This window comes from Mesitornis unicolor, unplaced genomic scaffold, assembly GCF_000695765.1.
Source record: "Mesitornis unicolor isolate BGI_N332 unplaced genomic scaffold, ASM69576v1 scaffold8435, whole genome shotgun sequence".
Lineage (NCBI taxonomy): Eukaryota > Metazoa > Chordata > Aves > Mesitornithiformes > Mesitornithidae > Mesitornis > Mesitornis unicolor.
This window is the reverse complement of record NW_010186167.1, coordinates 120,217-138,233: the sequence shown is the minus strand read 5'-3', so window position 1 is coordinate 138,233 and position 18,017 is coordinate 120,217. Positions and strand designations below refer to the sequence as shown.

Genomic DNA, 18,017 nt, shown 5'->3' with positions numbered 1-18,017 from the left:
TTACTCTTGTGCAGTGCCCAGGCAGTAACTTTAGCCATAATCATAGTACGTAGTCGTATGTACAATCAATCATAGTTTTTAAAAATGTTCTTCCTTAAATCATCCTTCTGTCACTTCCTGCAGTGAAGCTATTACGGGACCTGTTTGCAGTGCTTGCAGAATCTGTGCTGACTTTGATTGCCTTAGTCATAAGAAACAAGAATTTATCCAGTATTTGCTCTGTTTTCTTTAGTAAATATGAAGGTCATCACATGTGAAATAGCATGGCATAATAAGGAGCCTGTTTACAGCTTAGACTTCCAACGTGGAGCTGATGGGAAGATCAATCGACTGGCCTCAGCAGGTGTGGACACAGCAGTTCGTGTAAGTTTCAAACCTTGGGTTTGAAGTTTGAGTTTGTAGCATGTGCAGAGCAAGAAATGGCTTGTTATCCAAGGTATGAGATTATTGTCCAGTACATGACACCAGTAGCGGTTTAGGGAGTGTGTGACTGTACAGCTATATACAGAACGACTGCCCCTCTTGTAAGCTGTCCTTGAGTTCTGCCTCTGAGTGTTGAACTGTTATTTTTAGAAAATTACCTGCATTGACTCCTGAGTAATAATTAAAAATTAGGGTTCTACTCCAGTAATTGCAGCCAAAACTTTTCTTATTTTCATAAGGCAAATTGACTTTTTACCTGGCAGTGTATGCACTGTGAGGATTTTGGCTGTATATATAGGTTAGTAAATATATATTTAGGTCATATTTATAAATATACTTGTTTTAAGACCAGAAAATTTTCAGTGTTCTTTGACATAAAAGATACTGCTGCTACATCTTTCAGGAGACTATTGTGTAAGGAGGTAAACCTGGCAAAATTGCAAAGGTCATTATTCAGGCTTCTTCATTGCTTGATATACTCTTGTCGAGGCCTGGTTGTTGGAGGTTTTTTGTGTTTGGTTTGGGGTTTTTTTTGAGTTGAATTGAATCAAAGAGCAGTTTGTTTGAAACACCTAGTGGGATTTTAGCAATCTGTGGCCTTAGGACATAACAGTGTTGCTCTTGTGGTTGAGTTGGTTCCCAGGTAGAGCAGTACGAGTAACATCACTATACCATGCAAAACTGAGAACAAGTGGGATCAGGAATTCCTTAAACCAGCGTTGCTGGAGAAGCGTTCATATCATGCAACTGTCTTAATTCTTGCTCAAACCATCTGTTTGAAGCTGCAAATCCATTGACCTGTGGGATGTACTACAAAGCTCTTCAACTTGCTCAGAATTCTAAGGAGAGCTACTGTTTTTCTTCTGTAGTGATCAGGTTTGTTTTCAGACTGTTGCTATTTGTGGTTGATGGATTTGTTTACAAGATATTGTAATTATCGTTATATTTATTGAATCCCCTTGAAGGTAGAGGTTGTCAAAGAACAAAGAGAGAATGATGTCCTGTGTTTGGTTTTAACTCTTTTAAAATTTATTGGAAATATCCAATAATATATTTCATCAGACTAAAAAAAAATCTGCAATATAATTACAGGTTGACCTTGACTGGCCAGCTGTGTCCACCAAGCTCTCCCTCCTCAACAGGATGGGGAGAAAATAAAATGGAAAAGCTCATGAATTGAGCTAAGGACAGGGGCAAGGTCTCATTACTGTCGTGGGCGAAGCAGACTCAACTTAAGGAAATTAATTTATTGCCAAATAACAACAGAGTAGGATAGTGAGAAATAAGAACAAAACTAAAAACACCTTACCCCCACCCCTCCCTCTCAGGCTCAACTTCACTCCCAAATTCTCTACCTTCTTCCCCCCAAGTAGCGCAAGAGGACGGAGAATGGAGGCTGCAGTCAGTTCATCACGCGTTGTTTCTTCCACTCCTTACTCCTCACTTTCTTCACCTGCTCCACCGTGGGCCCTTCCCATGGGCTGCAGTTCTTCACAGACTGCTCCAGCACGAGCCCTTTCCATGGGGTGCAGTCTTCCAGGTGTAGAGTGCCCTAACGTGAGTCCTCCACGGAGTCATAGTTCCTACCAGAAACCTTCTCCTGCGTGGGCTCCTCTTCACAGGCCACAGCTCCTTCCAGGAGCCTGTTCCAGCAGGGACTCTACACAGGCTGCAACTTCCTTCAGGGCACATTCTCCTGCTCTGGCATGGGGTCCTCCACAGAATCACAGAATCGCTTGGTTGGAAAAAACCTCTGAGATCATCATGTCCAACCTTTCCTGTCTACCCCCTAAACCATATCCTTAAGTACCTCATCTACCCGCTCTTTAAATACATCCAGGGATGGTGACTCCACCACCTCCCTGGGCAGCCTGTTCCAGCTTCTGACGACCCTCTCAGTAAAGAACTTCCTCCTTATCTCTAACCTGAACCTCCCTTGGCACAGCTTGGTGCCATTTCCCCTTGTTCTGTCCTCCATCACATGGGAGAAGAGACCAGCACCCACCTCTCTACAACCTCCCTTTAGGTAGTTGTAGGTGGTGATGAGGTCTCCCCTCAGCCTTCTCTTCTCCAGGCTAAACAACCCCAGTTCCCTTAGCCCTCCTCATAAGGCTTGTTCTCCAGAGCCCTCACTATCCTTGTGGCTCTTCTCTGAACACGCTCCAGAATCTCAACATCCTTCTCTTATGGTGAGGGGCCCAGAACTGAACACAGTACTCGAGGTGTGGCTACAGTATGGATACCTGCTCCACCGTGGACCTCCATGGGCTGCAGGGGGACAGCCTGTGTCACCATGATCATCTTCAGGGACCGCAGGAGTATCTGCTCTGGCGCCTGAAGCACCTCCTCCCCTCCTTCACTGACCTTGGTGTCTGCAGGGCTGTTTCCTACATTTTTCTTGCTCTTCTCTCACAGCTGCTGTGCAATGTTTTTCATCCTTTCTTATACATCACAGAGGCACCAGTGGCAGGACAGTCTTGGAGCCGGCTGGAACTGGCTCTGTCCAACATGGGGGCAGCTCTTGGTATCTTCTTACAGAAGCCACCCCTGAAGACTTCCCCACACCCCAGCTACCAAAACCTTGCCACATAAACCCATTACACAGCTGTAGTTCATAGAGTGAAAATTTGTGATTCCACTGCAGCTTTAGCTCTGAAAGTTTCAGATAGTAAGTTAAGAATGACTATCCAAGGAGTAAATTGTGGATTATTGAAGTGGTGCATTTATGTTCCATCTTGTTCCTGAAAACTGTAATGCTTTTGTAACTAGATATGGAAAGTGGAAAAAGGACCAGATGGAAAAGCAATTGTCGAATTCTTGTCCAACCTCGCCCGCCATACCAAAGCAGTCAATGTTGTGCGCTTCTCTCCAAGTGGTGAGATCCTGGCGTCTGGAGGAGATGGTGAGTACTAATGCGTAACGAAGCCTAATATGAAGAAGTTGTGTTTATGCATCTCATGAGGGAAGGATTTAAAAAAACCCAGACCCAATGCAAGAACTTTTTCATACCTCTCTAACATCTCCAGATTTAGGCTCAAATATATACCCCTCCAATTATAATTAGTAAATGCATGTCATGCAGTTTGTAAGTAAGAGCTCACTGCGTGTCTGAGAGGCTCTGTTTTCCAGGTATGAAGTAATTACTATGGGGAGGTTGAATGGATTACCTAGTGTCATACTGGGAAGCTGTAGCAGAATTTGTAAATTTAGGCTTGTCTGTTCAGGGGCAGGTGGGTTCTTCAGTTGCAGTAAAGACAGCATTAGATGGGTGTGTGCTCTCTGAGACAGAGCTGTGTGTTATCTTACTGGAAGATTTTTCAAAAGCCCAAAGTGTAGAACTGCTCTAATCAAAAGCAGATTGAAAACTAAGCACTTAAATCTCATCTCTACACCTGGAAATCTTAGTCTTTTATTAGGTAATTAAATAATTAAAAATCATGTTGGATAAAATCAGTATCTCACTCTGGAAGCTAAAGCAGTCTGGCGTTTAATTTTCCCCACCACAAAATAAGAACTGCTTTTCCTGTGTCTTATGTGAGATAACTGTAATGTTGCACTAAATGTAATGCGTTAACAAATCTGTGAGTGGAAAAGAAAGCAGCTTTATTTTATTTCTTCTACAGATGCTGCTATTTTATTGTGGAAACTGAACGATAGCAAAGAATTGGAACCATTAGTTTTTCAGGATGAAGATGAAGCTCAGCTCAACAAGGAGAACTGGACAGTTGTTAAAACTTTAAGGTAGCTTAATATTTTATGAGTGTGTTTTTGATTCCCCAGTGGCTTTTATCATCTGGTATAGTCTTCTGGTCAGTGAATGTTGAACTTCAATGCTGTCTAAAATTTACTTGCTCTAATGTTCATCTTTTTATTGTCTCTTAACATTTTTTTTCCTACATCCTCTGTTAAGACAGAGGTTTTTGGCATCTATGTGACATAACTGACGTACTCTGAAATAGGTTCCTGAGATCTGCAGTCACTTAAAGCTTAGCACTGAGATAAGAAGTAAATATAAAGTTTTATTTACTAGCTTTAAAGTAGAAATTTTGATTGTTATTAAATCTAAAAGACTCAACCAATCTTTTCGAACTAGTTCATTTAAATAGTTGAAAATCTACTGTATTATGCAGTATTTGTTTCAAGTGTACAGTCGTTAATAAAACATCCACACTGCGCCTAAGACAAAGTATGTATTAGACGATAGTGGCTAAGGCCTCAAACCACTGCTGACAGTTGGACTGCAATAGTGTTCTGTTGTCGCTCTCAGCTGAAGAGTGAAAGAAATTAGTGCTTCTGAACTTCTGAATGCATTTTGGCTGAGCGGTAGGTATAACTCTGCCTTGCTTCCTGTGTAGTATCTCTTAAGAATGTTGATCTTTATCTGTCTATACTGATAAAATCATTAAAAATTTACACTTGTTTACAAAAAATAAACAACTCTGCTATCCGTAATTGGTACATTCCTTGCAACTGCTGAGGTTTATGCGAGAATAGTTTCAAAAGTGCTGGTGGGATTGCGTGAAGTACTGGCATGATCTTCTTCTGGCGTGAAGTACTGGCATGATTCTTCTGAACATAAGGATTAATCTCTAAAAAGCATTCAAACAAACCCAATCCCCCTTCCCTAAACTTGGTGGTGCAAATATTCATTATTAAAGTTATCACACTGTATGATAAATCTTCAAAATACAAGCAATATAAAATGTTTTTGATGGAACCCATCTTGGTGGTTCTAAATATCTTGCAATGTTTGTTCAACTGTATCTAAATCAACCAATATTAACTTTCTGTTTCGTGTGGTTCTGCTGAGTATGCATGTTTGTTTACTGCTTTTATGAAATGCATAAATATGCAGGAAATATGTTTCTTGAATAGTGACACTCCCTAATTACTTTAGTGCAGTGTTTTTCTGTTTGTACAAATCCTAGAAACTTTCATTTGCAGAACTCTAGGTACAAATTACATTTGAAGTAATTTATGAATGTGTTTTTATTGTCTATGAAAAAGCTATTGAAAAGGTAGGCTTATTTCGAGTAGAAGTAGGATGTGCTATTTTAAGTTTTTTTACTGCTGCCTTAATATGGATTTTTTTTTAAAGCTGAAAATCATATTGTTCATTTCACTTCAGTGATATTTTATTTGCCTCTGATTTTTTTTAAACCTAAAAATGTACAAAACTCACCTTTACGTGTAGCTGTTTTTAAATTAATAATTTGTTTCTTCTCTTCTGTCTTCTAGAGGCCACTTAGAAGATGTATACGATATTTGTTGGACCTCAGATGGAAATTACATGGCATCTGCTTCTGTAGATAACACAGCTATAATGTGGGATGTCAATAAAGGTAAATGCTACATTTATCACCTGTGGCTCCAGTCCTGATGGAAGCGTCTCATGATATTTACTTAAAGAGTTGAAAGCATGGTGTGGTGGTTTGGTTTTTTTTGGTGAGAGAACAGTCTACTTAATTGCTAGACATCTGTGAGGGAGATAACCCAGCTTATAAAGATACTCTCAGGCCAGCAAAATTTACACATAAGTAATCTCTTAACCTTGGAGTATTCAGAAAGTAGACTTCACTCAAGGTTTCTGCCCCCGCCCCCCATCCCCCCAAACTCCTACATAGGCAGCTTGCATATCACTTACTCCACCCCACATCCCAACAAACAAACAAAACTTGACTGCTATCAGGTAACTAACTACCTAGGTAAAAAATGGGAAGTGTGTCTAGGATGCAGGCACTGTTTTGCAAGATGTGACCGTTTTTTAGGCTACATTCAGTGAAATGCTTCTGTTCATGCTCATCCCACTGCAGTGGGATTGCTTGTGTTCTCCAAGAAGGCCCATCTATAGGAGTTCCGATAGTACCCAGCTAGGTTAGGTTGCTTTACAATAGCTTAATGTTTTATTATTGGCAATGTAATAATTAATTTCACTTTTAATTAAATGTGGAAATACTTTTAGCTCACATTTCTAAATTTAGTCTCTAATTAAGACAAAGTATAACTCAGGTTAATTTTTCAGCGCATGCACACATGAAAGTACAAATGTTCTGCTGCTGACATTTTTTGTGTTCTTGGTTTGGGTGCTTAGCGTCTCTCCCATCCGAACTCTCCCATGTTCCTTTCCAAAAGTCTTTACCATAAATGTCTGAATATTCATTGTGACCAAATGTTTCTTGCATTTCAGACTGCTTTTAACAACTTTAAAGGGACTTAATGGTCTCTTAGACTCACATGTAACTCATATGCAATGTCTTCCATTCTTACCGCTTTCTTTTAGCATGTGATTAATGCCATGGAGGGCATTTTGTGCCTTCTAGGCAGAGACACAGGTAGTAAGTTGGAAGTAAGAAGCCATCACCACAGGCTTTGTGACAGAAGTTGTAGGTACACTAAAGGAAAGAGTTTCAAGGATAGCTTCCAGTAATACCCAGGTTAAAAGATTGCATGGTATTTAAAAAAACTGGCTGGAAAAAAATTAATAGTAAAAATCTGTCAAGCTGTTTAGTACAAAGAGAACATCACCAGCTTAAGATGTCCTTGAGGTACAAGCTGTTGGCCACTTATAGGGTATCCTGTAGAAATACCATTACATCTTTATTCTGTTCTTATACACTGTCATCTGTTGTTGGCCACTGTCTTGAGACAGAATACTGCAGCAGAAGGACTTGATATTATGCAGCATGACCTCAATGCTGTTTGTGTAATCTTTCTGAAGAGCGATTGTCTTTGAAACTTGTCAGCTTATAGTATTTATTTGCAACAAAGCAACACTGTACTAATAGATGAAAAACCTTTGTCCTTAGTATTCAAAACAAAATATTTAACAATATTATCTGTAACTTTACCTCATCACAATGGTTTGGGTCTGGGACATTCAACTGTGCAACGTCAGTTGGAATCAGGAGCTGATGTGTTCATGACAAAGTAAGCTATGGAAGAACATGAGTTAGCACTGCTATAGAATTGTTTCTGAAAGCAGCCTGTGTGTAAGCATCAGTCAGCATGTGCTTAGGATATTTTTTCACTACCTGCTCAGCAGTGTAGGTGAGTTTATACAGCCATAGATAGGAGAGCCTGGCTATCTAGCCCCACCTGGAAGTTATGTTTTAACACTGGAACTTCTGGCTTGGTATTCAGCCAAACTCAGGTGTTGAACAGCTAGACTTGCCTGAAATATTTTTTCTAAATCACAAAGATTTTGAAATATACTCATCTTGTATGTTTAATGCATAAGCCAAGCTGCTTATCTGAGTGAGTTTGTAGGGAACAAGCCTTAAATTGGTATGTCACAATCTACTGTACTTGTGAAGAGTCTAGAAATAAAGCAGCTCTTTCCAATATTCTTATCAGATGCCATCAAATTAACAGTTAGTGTATGAAAAAAATTATTTGGAAATGTTTTGTCTTGTTTTATTTCTGAAATGAAGAAATGTTTTAAAATACATTTGAATTTAGAATCTGGAAACTGTTTGTAATTTCAGGACAGAAGGTTTCAATATTAAATGAACACAAGAGTTATGTCCAAGGAATAACCTGGGATCCTCTAGGCCAGTACATTGCAACTCTGAGTTGTGATAGGTGAGCTGTTGGTCTAAGTGTTTTGCCTTAGTGTTCTTCTTGAGGATAAATTAAAAGCAAATGTATGGGATAAATGTGACTTTTCATTTTACTTGGATTGTTCTGTAAGAAGTTTGATGTGAAGTTAAAATGATAATTTAGTTAATCTTTTGCCTGTGGTAAATGATTCCTGAAGTCTGAGTGTTCTCTCTAAGCAGCAAATAAGCTTACACAAAGTTGCGTAGAAATTTTTCTTCAGGAAATAAGCTTTCATGGTATTGGTCATTAGAGATACCAAATATATCTTAAGAGTGGGCTGCATTCTGGTTGTTAATGAGCTAAGAAGTTAATCCTTGACGCTTTACAGAAAGATATAAACAGGCTAAGAAGTTGGTTAAAATGTTTTTCCACCAGTATCCTTCTTTTGCCCTCTTGCTCCCTCCATTGCCAACAGTTTTGTAAGTGATGTCATTGGGAAAGCAAAACACACTTCATAAACTTGGCCCTTGCCAGAACTTTGAGCTGAGCTTAAACTGTTCAGGACATGTGTGCTGCTCTGAAGAGTTTGCAGCTGGCTAATAAATGCATGTCACCTGGCACCCACTGCAAAGAAAATTGCTGTAATGGTGGAAAAGTAGCTTTGATTTAAGGTTTGCAATAGGCTCAGAAAAATGGTAAGTTAATGGCTACTAGGTCATTATGAGCCTCTGCCTTTTGATAATCAGTCATGTGAGATTTGTGTGACTTTATTAAAATGAACAGCAGTGAAACACAAATAATAGGATGATGCACAAGTTTTCCCTTGGAGTGAAGTTGCAAGTGAGGGCATGAACTAATCTGAAGAGGGAAAGTCTCCTCCTACCCCCTTGGGTTTCAGACACTTTCTGCAAGGATACTGAATAGCATCTGCTCAGTGGTAGTCCAACAGGAGCCAGGCCAGTTGCCAGGACTGGGCACTCACCAGTCTGGGGTGGGGAATCCTCTTCCCCTTTTGGCAGACCAGCTTAGCTGTATAACATCCAGAGCCAGTAGTTCCACAACTGTCTCAAGCTGTCTGCCACAGCCTCACCTTCTGTGTTCTTTTCCCAGCTCTGTCCAGGACTCTTTGTGGAACTCTTTCAGCACATTAAATCAGCTGAAAGGCATCTGGTTTTGTGTTATGTTGGTTTTCTGCCAGCCTAACAAACCAACATAACTCAGTGAAGGTCAGAGCTTGCAGAAAGGAGGAGGTTGTGGCATAAGCAGTTGGATTTACTTAGGCTACTTGCTGTTTTAGTGAGATGAAGTCAGGGGAGTTCCAATGCTCTGTACAGAGATGTGCTCCAGTTTTCATTTATTCCAAAGGAAACCAAAATACAGAGATGCAGCTAAATGTATTTGAGGTGAGTTTCCACTCTGCAGGAACATAATAGCTACTACAGTACAGGTAGGAATGCTGTGGCTGTTTGCTAATTCCCGAATTCCTTCACAAATGCATATGCTGGTACTTAACAAACTTTATTGAATTAAATAATTGTCAGTGACTAACTGGTTATTTAGCCATCAAAACATGTCCACCCAGTGGTGTCCCATGAACAGTGTTATAATTAGTGTGTGATTGTCATTTATATTTGGCAGTCCTGACTGAGAAGTGAGGTGCTGTAGTGGTGTGTAAAACTTGGGGTGAAAGGAAGCTGTTCATAGCTTACTGTGCTCTCTGTCGCGTAGGGTCTTGCGGGTATACAACACACAAACCAAGCGTGTAGCATTCAATGTTACCAAGATGCCATCTGGATCTGGAGCTGAAGGAGAGGTACCTTTTTTCTGCTGCTAATGCTACTGGAGAATGCACTGGGTGCTATTTTGAGTCATTCCGTTTTATGAAACCAAAGGCGCAAATATTTTCCATTCAAGTAATCTGTATATCGGATTTTTTTGTCTCTATCTCACCTTTGCATTTTGTGAATAGAGATCGCTTCAGGTTTCCTTAAACATTATAGAAATGACTAAGAAAGAACACTTGAAGTTCAGCTGATTAAAGTAGTAATACAGTATCTTTGGTTGTAAATGTTAAAAGTGGTGTGGAAATAATGGTATGCATAGTGAAATGTTAATAGGAAAAATTTCAAATATGTCAGTAGTTTTAAGTTTATTAATGGATAATACATGTATCAATATTTTGAAGTCAGCAGCCTGAAATTTTCGAAAAGGTCTGTATTTTAGGAAAAACAGGAATTAATGAAAATTTAGGAAATTTTTTCTAACCCCAAGAGAGAAAGCAAAGAGCTTTTTTCCCAGTTCTAAGTGATTGTGAAATAACACCTCCAAGCTGGTTATAACCTTTTAAATTCCTTCTATTCCTTTTCTCTTTTTCTGTGAAGACATTTGTAACAGTTTTATAGAGACTAAAGAGCAGACCTGAGAGAGAGGGCATTTTTCCATTATAGAAGTTCTCTTTTAAACCTCTAATACTAGAGTTAAATGCCAAAGTAATGGGCTTTTATGTTGACTGTTAAGTAATGTTATTCAGGTTATTGCTATTTTTTGATTACTGGTCTAATGTGACTGCTCTTAGAATGTTTTGGTTAGTAGCTGAAGAGGGATCAAGGACTATTTTTCTTAGCTGTGAAGAGTTTATAGCACATCAGAAAGTGAGTTTGAAGGAGCCATGGCTTTTAAAACATTTATCTCTTATTTTAAAAGTTCCATCAGGTTGAATTGTGCAACTGGATGGTTTTTCTCACTTGAATTCCAGCTGACACATTTATGGGACTTTACACAATCCCATTTTCAATGTTACAGGCTAGGAGCTATCGGATGTTTCATGATGACAGCATGAAGTCATTTTTCCGCAGGCTCAGTTTTACTCCTGATGGCTCCTATTTACTCACTCCAGGTATGTGAAAATGAGTACTATAACTTACATTGTCTCTATTACGCTTTAGCTTGAATGTACGTCAATATTGCTTTCAAACTGCTATGGGATGCTTATTTACTTTAATTATGCCATTCCTCATTCTTCCTGTTGAAGAAAACAAAGACTCCACAGTACTCTTCCATTAGCAGTCCAGAACATCAACTTTCTCCTGTGATAAAAATTTATATTTATGGCATTTTTCTGAACTGGAACATGTACATTGCAACAATACAGCTCTGTTAAAACAGAAATGAAGAATAATGAGTAGTTTCTTTTGACTGGTCTTTCTTTCTTTGTATCTTCTCTTAAGAACATTCTGCAGTCGTAGTAAAAATAACATAGCAAGGAGGGGATCAGTTTGCCCATATAAGCACTGCTTTTATACGTGTCTGGCAACATCAAAAAGAAGCTTTGAGGAGGAAATATATAAGGGAAACAAAAACAGCACTAAATTAATATTTGGGATGCCTTTTTAAGTTGTGTTCAGGTTGCAGAGCTCTTGCTCAACCGACAAGCCTAATTCCTGAGAAGCAGAATGTTTATGGACATGAAGTGTGTACTCAGTACCTTTTTGAGTTGATGAGTAATGTTTTAACCTTTATTTTTGCAGCTGGCTGTGTTGAATCAGGAGAAAATGTAACAAACACCACGTATGTTTTCTCCAGAAACAATCTTAAAAGGTAGAGTTCAATGAGATCAAAGTATCTTTTTTATTAAAAAAGGAGAGAAAAGAAATGCTTTTTTCTGAAATACTGATTCTTTATAAAAGGCCTGTGGGTCACCTGCCATGTCCTGGAAAGGCAACTCTTGCTGTTCGCTGCTGCCCAGTCTACTTTGAGTTGAGACGAACATTTAATAAAGGTACTGTAAATCCTTCAGGGAATACGATTTTACAGCAAGTATGTGAAAAGACCAATGTGACTGTTTACTGTTTTATGCCCTAGCCCTTTTAACATTCCATTAAGGTAGTGTTGTGCCACATCTTAGAAGCTCTTTCCTGATTCTAAGACCTCGAATTCACCTTAAATACCTTGTGAGTAGCTTTTGATATAGTGGATAAATGTTCTTACTTGGCCTCTTAAACTACAGAAACACTGTTTAATATTTTTCTTTAACTTTTAACCATTTTATGTGAGTAAAAGTAAATAACTTGGCTTAGCACTAAAGGAGTGACCCAGTGAAATATTTTTTGTTGGTCTCAACTACCCACATCACAGAAGCACCAGAGAGTTGGTGTAGTTTGATAAACTGTAGCCGTTTATTCAACGAAGCCAAACCTGCAGGAATACTGGTGTTACTGGCCAGAATGGGAGTTCTCAGGAACCTGGAAAGTGGGGAAAGTATTGTATGAAGTTGCATGAGAACTTACCTGGCAGTTGAAATCCAACCTTACTGTGAACCCAATGGGTCCAGGAGTGTCTGTATTTTAACAAGACTGGTCTTACTTTGGTGAAAAGGCAGAGCTTTGCTCCTTTCTTTAGAGAGTCGATTTGTAGTATTCCTTACAGAATTTAGAGATTGCCTGTTGTGTTCTGTATTTTCATCATAATCTGTAATGGTGTGTTGCAAAGCAAGATGGGTGTCTGCTGTTGGTCTCTGAAGCTCCTCTAAACCGAGTGCTTAGTTTCTACAACATAAACACAGAAAAGTGAAAATCTGTAGTAGTCTGAAAATGTACAGGTGTGAGTACCTTACATTACATTAATATTAATGGCCTGTTTGTTACAGTGCATAGCTTCCATAATCATTGTAGAGCTCAGCAGGAGCTCTGTGTACTAGAAATTTCTGAAAGCTGCTAGCTAGCACTCAGCTTCCAGTAGAAGTTGGGATAACCTGCCCTTACAAAGAACTAATGCTGCAATGGTAAGACTAGCTAGGAGCTGAACCTAAGATAACACAAATAGAGCTAAATCCATTGCTTTGACTCAGCCATACAGAATATCATATGTTATAAATTTGTCATGACCTTGATTCACACTATATCCTAAGGTGTGTTTGGACTTCTATACTAAAGTGTGCGTAAACTTGCTGGGAAATTTCAGATGAAAAATAGATGACAAACTTTACAAAACAAAATAATAGCAATCCAGATGGACAAATATTCTGACAATTCCTCTGTTTCAAGCTAAGACAACAGAGGACCACCTTCAAGCAACAGAAATGGTGGTGCTTGACATTGAACATTACGTTTTATAGAAGTGCTGTCATCTCAGCCATTATCCTGATACTAATTAATAATGAAATCTTTTATTTAGATTCATGACTTAAGCTAGTGCAGTTACTACCTTGCAATGAATACAAGAGAGAATTCTCAGTGTGTTCATTTCTTTGCATTCTAGATGAAAACAGTCAGAAATCAGCTCCTGCTCTATTTAATCTGCCCTATCGATTGGTGTTTGCTGTTGCTTCCGAAGATTCTGTGCTTTTTTATGATACTGAGCAGTCCTTCCCTTTTGGTTATGTTTCTAACATACATTATCACACCCTGAGTGACATTTCATGGTAGGTACTTGTTACATTGTTAAAGATTTGTTGCAATGGAAGTGTCCTTTTTACTTGTTGAAGTTCTGCATGTCTTTTACCTTGCTTTGTTTTATGGATCGTTTATGGCACGTGATCACTGTCACTGCAGTGTCTGAACAGCAAACTATCTTTTTTGCCCTGTAAACTGAAGAATTATGGTTATTTTATCAGTTGGGAATCAAGGTGCAAGCACCGTGAGGACAAGCAGATTAAAGTTTTTATGAAAGCTAATGTACTGGGTGCCTCTGGAAAATCCGCACTGTTCAGACAGTGCAACTAGTAATAATGAAGTGATTTGGAGGTTTTGAAAGTAATCTCTCTGAGTTCAGGTGTCTGTATCCTGGCCAAATTCTGCTTTGTCTGCACAGTTCTGTTTAGTGAGTCTTCACGTATGGGATGAAGTAATTTATTTGACTTGATGTGAAGAGTCAGAGCTGGAGCTCCAAATTGAACACAAGTCTTGAAACCAGTATACACCTTTCTGCTGGACAAGACAGACAAGGCTTATGCCTTTCTAGCCAGTATACTTAAGCTGAGGACCACATGGAGGCCTCTTTTTTCAGAAGTTAGAATTGATGCTCCGACACTGTGAAAACCATTGTGTGCCAGGAGGAGGGGAGTGGGAGAGAGTAGAAAATTGAGTGGTTTTAAGCAGTGATATACATTACATGGTGAAATGAGCCTGCAGGGCGCATTCAGGTGAGCACCACGGTGATTCTGAGCATTGCCTCTACTTAGTACAAGGAGCACAGCCAAAGAGCTTGAACTGCTTTACTGGTCTGAATGAGGAGAGTTTAGCAATATTTCAGAAACTATGGCCAAAGATTTGTGTACCTGCAGTTGAACCGTACCAGCTCAAATGCATGCAGGTGCTGGCAGCAGCATATTACAGGTGATCACAGACAACACCAGAGAGATTAAATCAGATGCAAAGGCCAGAATTGAACATCTTTTATTTATTTGAATTTGATTTCTTTCTCTTGGCTGCAGTTTTATTTAAATGTATATGTGTACTTGGGGAAGGGAGGAGGAAAAGACGGGTACAGCATGTGTTATTGATGGAGTGGTGAGGGTTGAAGAAAAGTTCTGTCCTTTCCTCTTAATGGAAAAAAACAACTCTCAAATAGGTCCAGCGATGGAGCCTTTCTTGCTATTTCTTCCACGGATGGATACTGTTCGTTTGTTACCTTTGAGAAGGATGAACTGGGAATACCTTTGAAGGAAAAGCCACAGATAAGTGTCTGGACTTCTGGTGCAGCAGAGAAGAAAGTGAAGAAGAGCCAGTCACACAAAGTCATTTCCCCAGGCTCTAGACTGACAGAGGGGACTCCTCCCAGCAGGACCACTGATCCCGGTGCTCCTGCCCTCCAACCTAGAATACCCACAGCTGCTGCTAAGGACTTGCCTTCCACACCTGTTGGCACAAAAAATGTTCCAGTCTCATCCTCAGACGAGAGGAAAATCAGCCAGCCTGCCAGCCAGAGCACTAAAGGAAACCAGCCCAGGAGGATTACTCTCAACAATTTACAAGCATGGAGCAAGACGCCAAGGTGAAATTTATATTGCCATTCCCAGTCATAAATATGAAGGCCAAGACAAGCTGTGCTTGTGCTACATTTAAAGGGTTGGGGTTTAGACATAAATTCTTGGTGGTAGCTGTCTTGACGTGGAACTTTTTGTTCCAGTTGTACTGCAACTGAAAGGTCAAAATGTGTCCTGAATCCTAAATGTGCAGCTTTTATATTTCTGTCTGAAATGTGAGGAGGCAGAAGCAAAGTTAACTTGACTGTTACTCCTTGTCTATCAGGTAGCAACAGGTGTCTGTCCTCAGGTCCCATTTTCTGTGCGAAGATGGTACCTGAAGCTGACAAGAGCTATTTAAAGACTCTTCTGATGTGAAATATTTTAAGAAGAGTTCAAGTCTAGACAGGCCCTCAGTGCACATAGTCATAGGTGTAGGACTTGATGCGTTCATTGAGGTTGTTTTTTAAAGTGAAAATCTAGATTTTTAGAAGTTGGCTGTTATCCATGTGTTGTCAGGCAGCCTGCAATGTATATTCCTTATAGGATCTCTTGCATCCTTATAGCCATGCAATTAGAGATCTAGACCTTGTCAGCAAAACAAGGCTATTTTATAATTAAATGAGAGTATTATAACTTCACATAGGAATATATTCAGGATAGTGAATTTCATCAACAACTGCAAAGATAAGTCACAGAATCACAGAATGTTAGGAGTTAGAAGTGACCTCGAAAGATCATCCAGTCCAACCTCAGATTTTGAAGAGGATGGCGTTTTACATGCCAATGCTCACCTGTACTGGAACTAACAAGTCAAAAAGTTGTAAGTGATTTTTGTGATTTTTGCTTGGAGCATGAAGTGGCTGGTGGAGCTAATTTTTTTATTTTTGAGAGAGAAAAACTATAACCTGAGCAAGTGATTATGCTACAAGCGTCATCTTGTAGTAGCATGCATGGTGCTACTTGTAAGACTTTTTTTTTACGATTCAGTCCTTTGCTGCTTTTGTGCTTGATTTTTTTAAGTGCCATCCAGAAGAGATTTAGCAGAAGCAAACAGATTTACAGTAATGGGCAGTGGGCAAAAGAATTCTCTATAGAGTTTTAAGAATCTAAAGTTTTAGCATGAACAGGGCTAGGGAATAGCAAGCTCTTCCCGTGGAACTGGAAACCTTACAGGGTGCCAAGAAACAGGTTACAATCTTTGCTTTTGCAGCCAGTCTTAAATTTAAAATATTTGACCAAGATACTGTGCTTGAAGGTGAATATGAAGTATTGTGCCACATATAACATATGCAAAAGTACTTTCTAGTGGAAAAGATCACTAGTGGTATTTAAAGTACTTCTAAAAAATCTTCTATTCAACATATAATCAGAAGAAAAAATGCACAGTAGAATATATCTAAGCTATATTTAATTGATTCTATCTGAAGTAAATCTTTAAATAAAGTCTGTGTGAAAATGGTGGCTTTAAAGCAATTGAACAGTTTCTGCTCTTTTGAAGGAGAATAAACTTGATTCCACTGAAGCCAGATACACCAACCTCTGCACATACAGATACAGTTCCTATACCTCCTTCCTCGGAACAGGAACATGGTAAGCTTTTTTACTTAATATCCAGCAAAGTCTTTTCCTATCAGTTCATTTCACAATAGACTTTTGTTGCAAGCTATAAGCTTATAACACAAACACAATCAACCACAGACCTAAACTTGGTTGCAGATTATAAAGTTCTTCATTGTCATGGGGTGTTTGAAAGGTGCTTTTGACAATAGGAAGTATGTTCTCACTGTGGTTGCAGCTGCTCATGTCACAACATCATGAGAGGTCTTTATAGTAATGGGCACATTAGCTGACACTGAAACTAAGAAGAGTAAATTCACTTAGATGTAGTGTTCTCCAGATCCTACAGGTGAGTTATAAAGACACTTGTATTTTCAGCACATCATTGTTTCAGATGCTGGACTCTCAAATCAGGGTTTTTTTAGGGGTGTGTTTTGGTGAGTGCTGAATTGTTTGTGAGTCCAGCAGACCAATTTACTTTCTTAATCTCGATTTTCTTTGTTTAAATGATTTTCCTATCTGCCTGTTTCAGAGAGGCCATTACCATCTGATGACAGTCTTCAAAATCCACCAGCATCGAAACGTCCTAGAACTGAGGAAATATATTTTTCTACGTCTGCTGGAGATCAAATCAGCTGTGATTCAAACAAATAAATAAAGGCTAAGCTTTTAGTAGACTCTTCACAGTCTGAAGGCAATGCAGCCATATTTGAGAGTGCTTTTCTTTTTGCAAATGTTAAAGCCTCAATTCCTGATTGAAGTACCATAAGCATATTTGATGTAGTGCTGTGAAAGAAGCTGGCAGTAGAAGACACAGGTTTTGGGAATGTAGCTTTGGAAAAGAGGAAATAGCTGGGAAATGACGTCTAAGTGTGCTTCTAGTTCTTGAACACAGCATTCTTCATGAAATGCCACAGCGTAAGGAAGTCGGGGAAATATGGGTATTGAAAAGCCACACAGTAACCCAAGTGTCTCCATCCAGGTCCCAGAGTTGATGTTTATAAAGCATTATGTCTTCCAGCAAAAGAATAGAATTTATAAAGACTTAATGACAATGATTTGATGTGGTTTAAGACAAAAAAAACAACCAAAGCAAAACAGTTTCATTCAGGCATCTTGACTTACATGTTTAGAATTGTGCAAAGTAATTCATGCTCTCCAGTACATGTGGAATGGAAGCTGATGTTCACATGCTCTGAATGCAGCAGCATAAAATATGACTGGTACAATTGGAACAGAAATTGAAACTTATAACTGCAAGAAACAAAGGAAGCAAAAGGAAGAAACCCTCTGAAGACCTGTTATAAGCATTAAACAGCAAAGGAAAGTTCTTAGTTTTTTAGTTTCTGTATTTAAAAAAAATGCAGACTTGAGATTTTCCTGAGGCAACAGGATTTGAGTGTATATGTTAGACGTTTCCTCTTTTCCATTCTTCCAAATCTTAAATCCCTTAGCCAATAAAATATAGTATAAATCCAGTGTATATTAATTTTCTAAAAGTTTTTCTTTTTCTCATTTAATATTTGCTATATAA

The 18,017-nt window shown here is 39.0% G+C and overlaps 1 protein-coding gene across 1 annotated transcript; it reads left to right on the top strand.

Moving 5' to 3' along the window:
* The first annotated feature begins 237 nt into the window (after positions 1-237).
* Positions 238-17,137, top strand: CHAF1B (chromatin assembly factor 1, subunit B (p60)). The gene is made up of 13 exons (XM_010185066.1): positions 238-363; positions 3,193-3,325; positions 4,047-4,164; positions 5,662-5,765; positions 7,908-8,004; positions 9,691-9,775; positions 10,765-10,858; positions 11,490-11,559; positions 11,649-11,740; positions 13,219-13,381; positions 14,530-14,952; positions 16,425-16,516; positions 17,016-17,137. Exons 1-13 carry the CDS (start codon positions 238-240, stop codon positions 17,135-17,137), a joined length of 1,719 nt encoding a protein of 572 aa, XP_010183368.1.
* The last annotated feature ends 880 nt before the right edge of the window (positions 17,138-18,017 follow it).

Excerpts from the sequence above, each read along its gene's own strand:
- CHAF1B (XM_010185066.1), top strand. The coding sequence starts at position 238 with ATGAAGGTCATCACATGTGAAATAGCATGGCATAATAAGGAGCCTGTT. Across the intron at positions 8,005-9,690 it reads GCAACTCTGAGTTGTGATAG|GGTCTTGCGGGTATACAACA; the intron begins GTGAGCTGTTGG and ends TCTGTCGCGTAG. Across the intron at positions 10,859-11,489 it reads CTCCTATTTACTCACTCCAG|CTGGCTGTGTTGAATCAGGA; the intron begins GTATGTGAAAAT and ends TTATTTTTGCAG.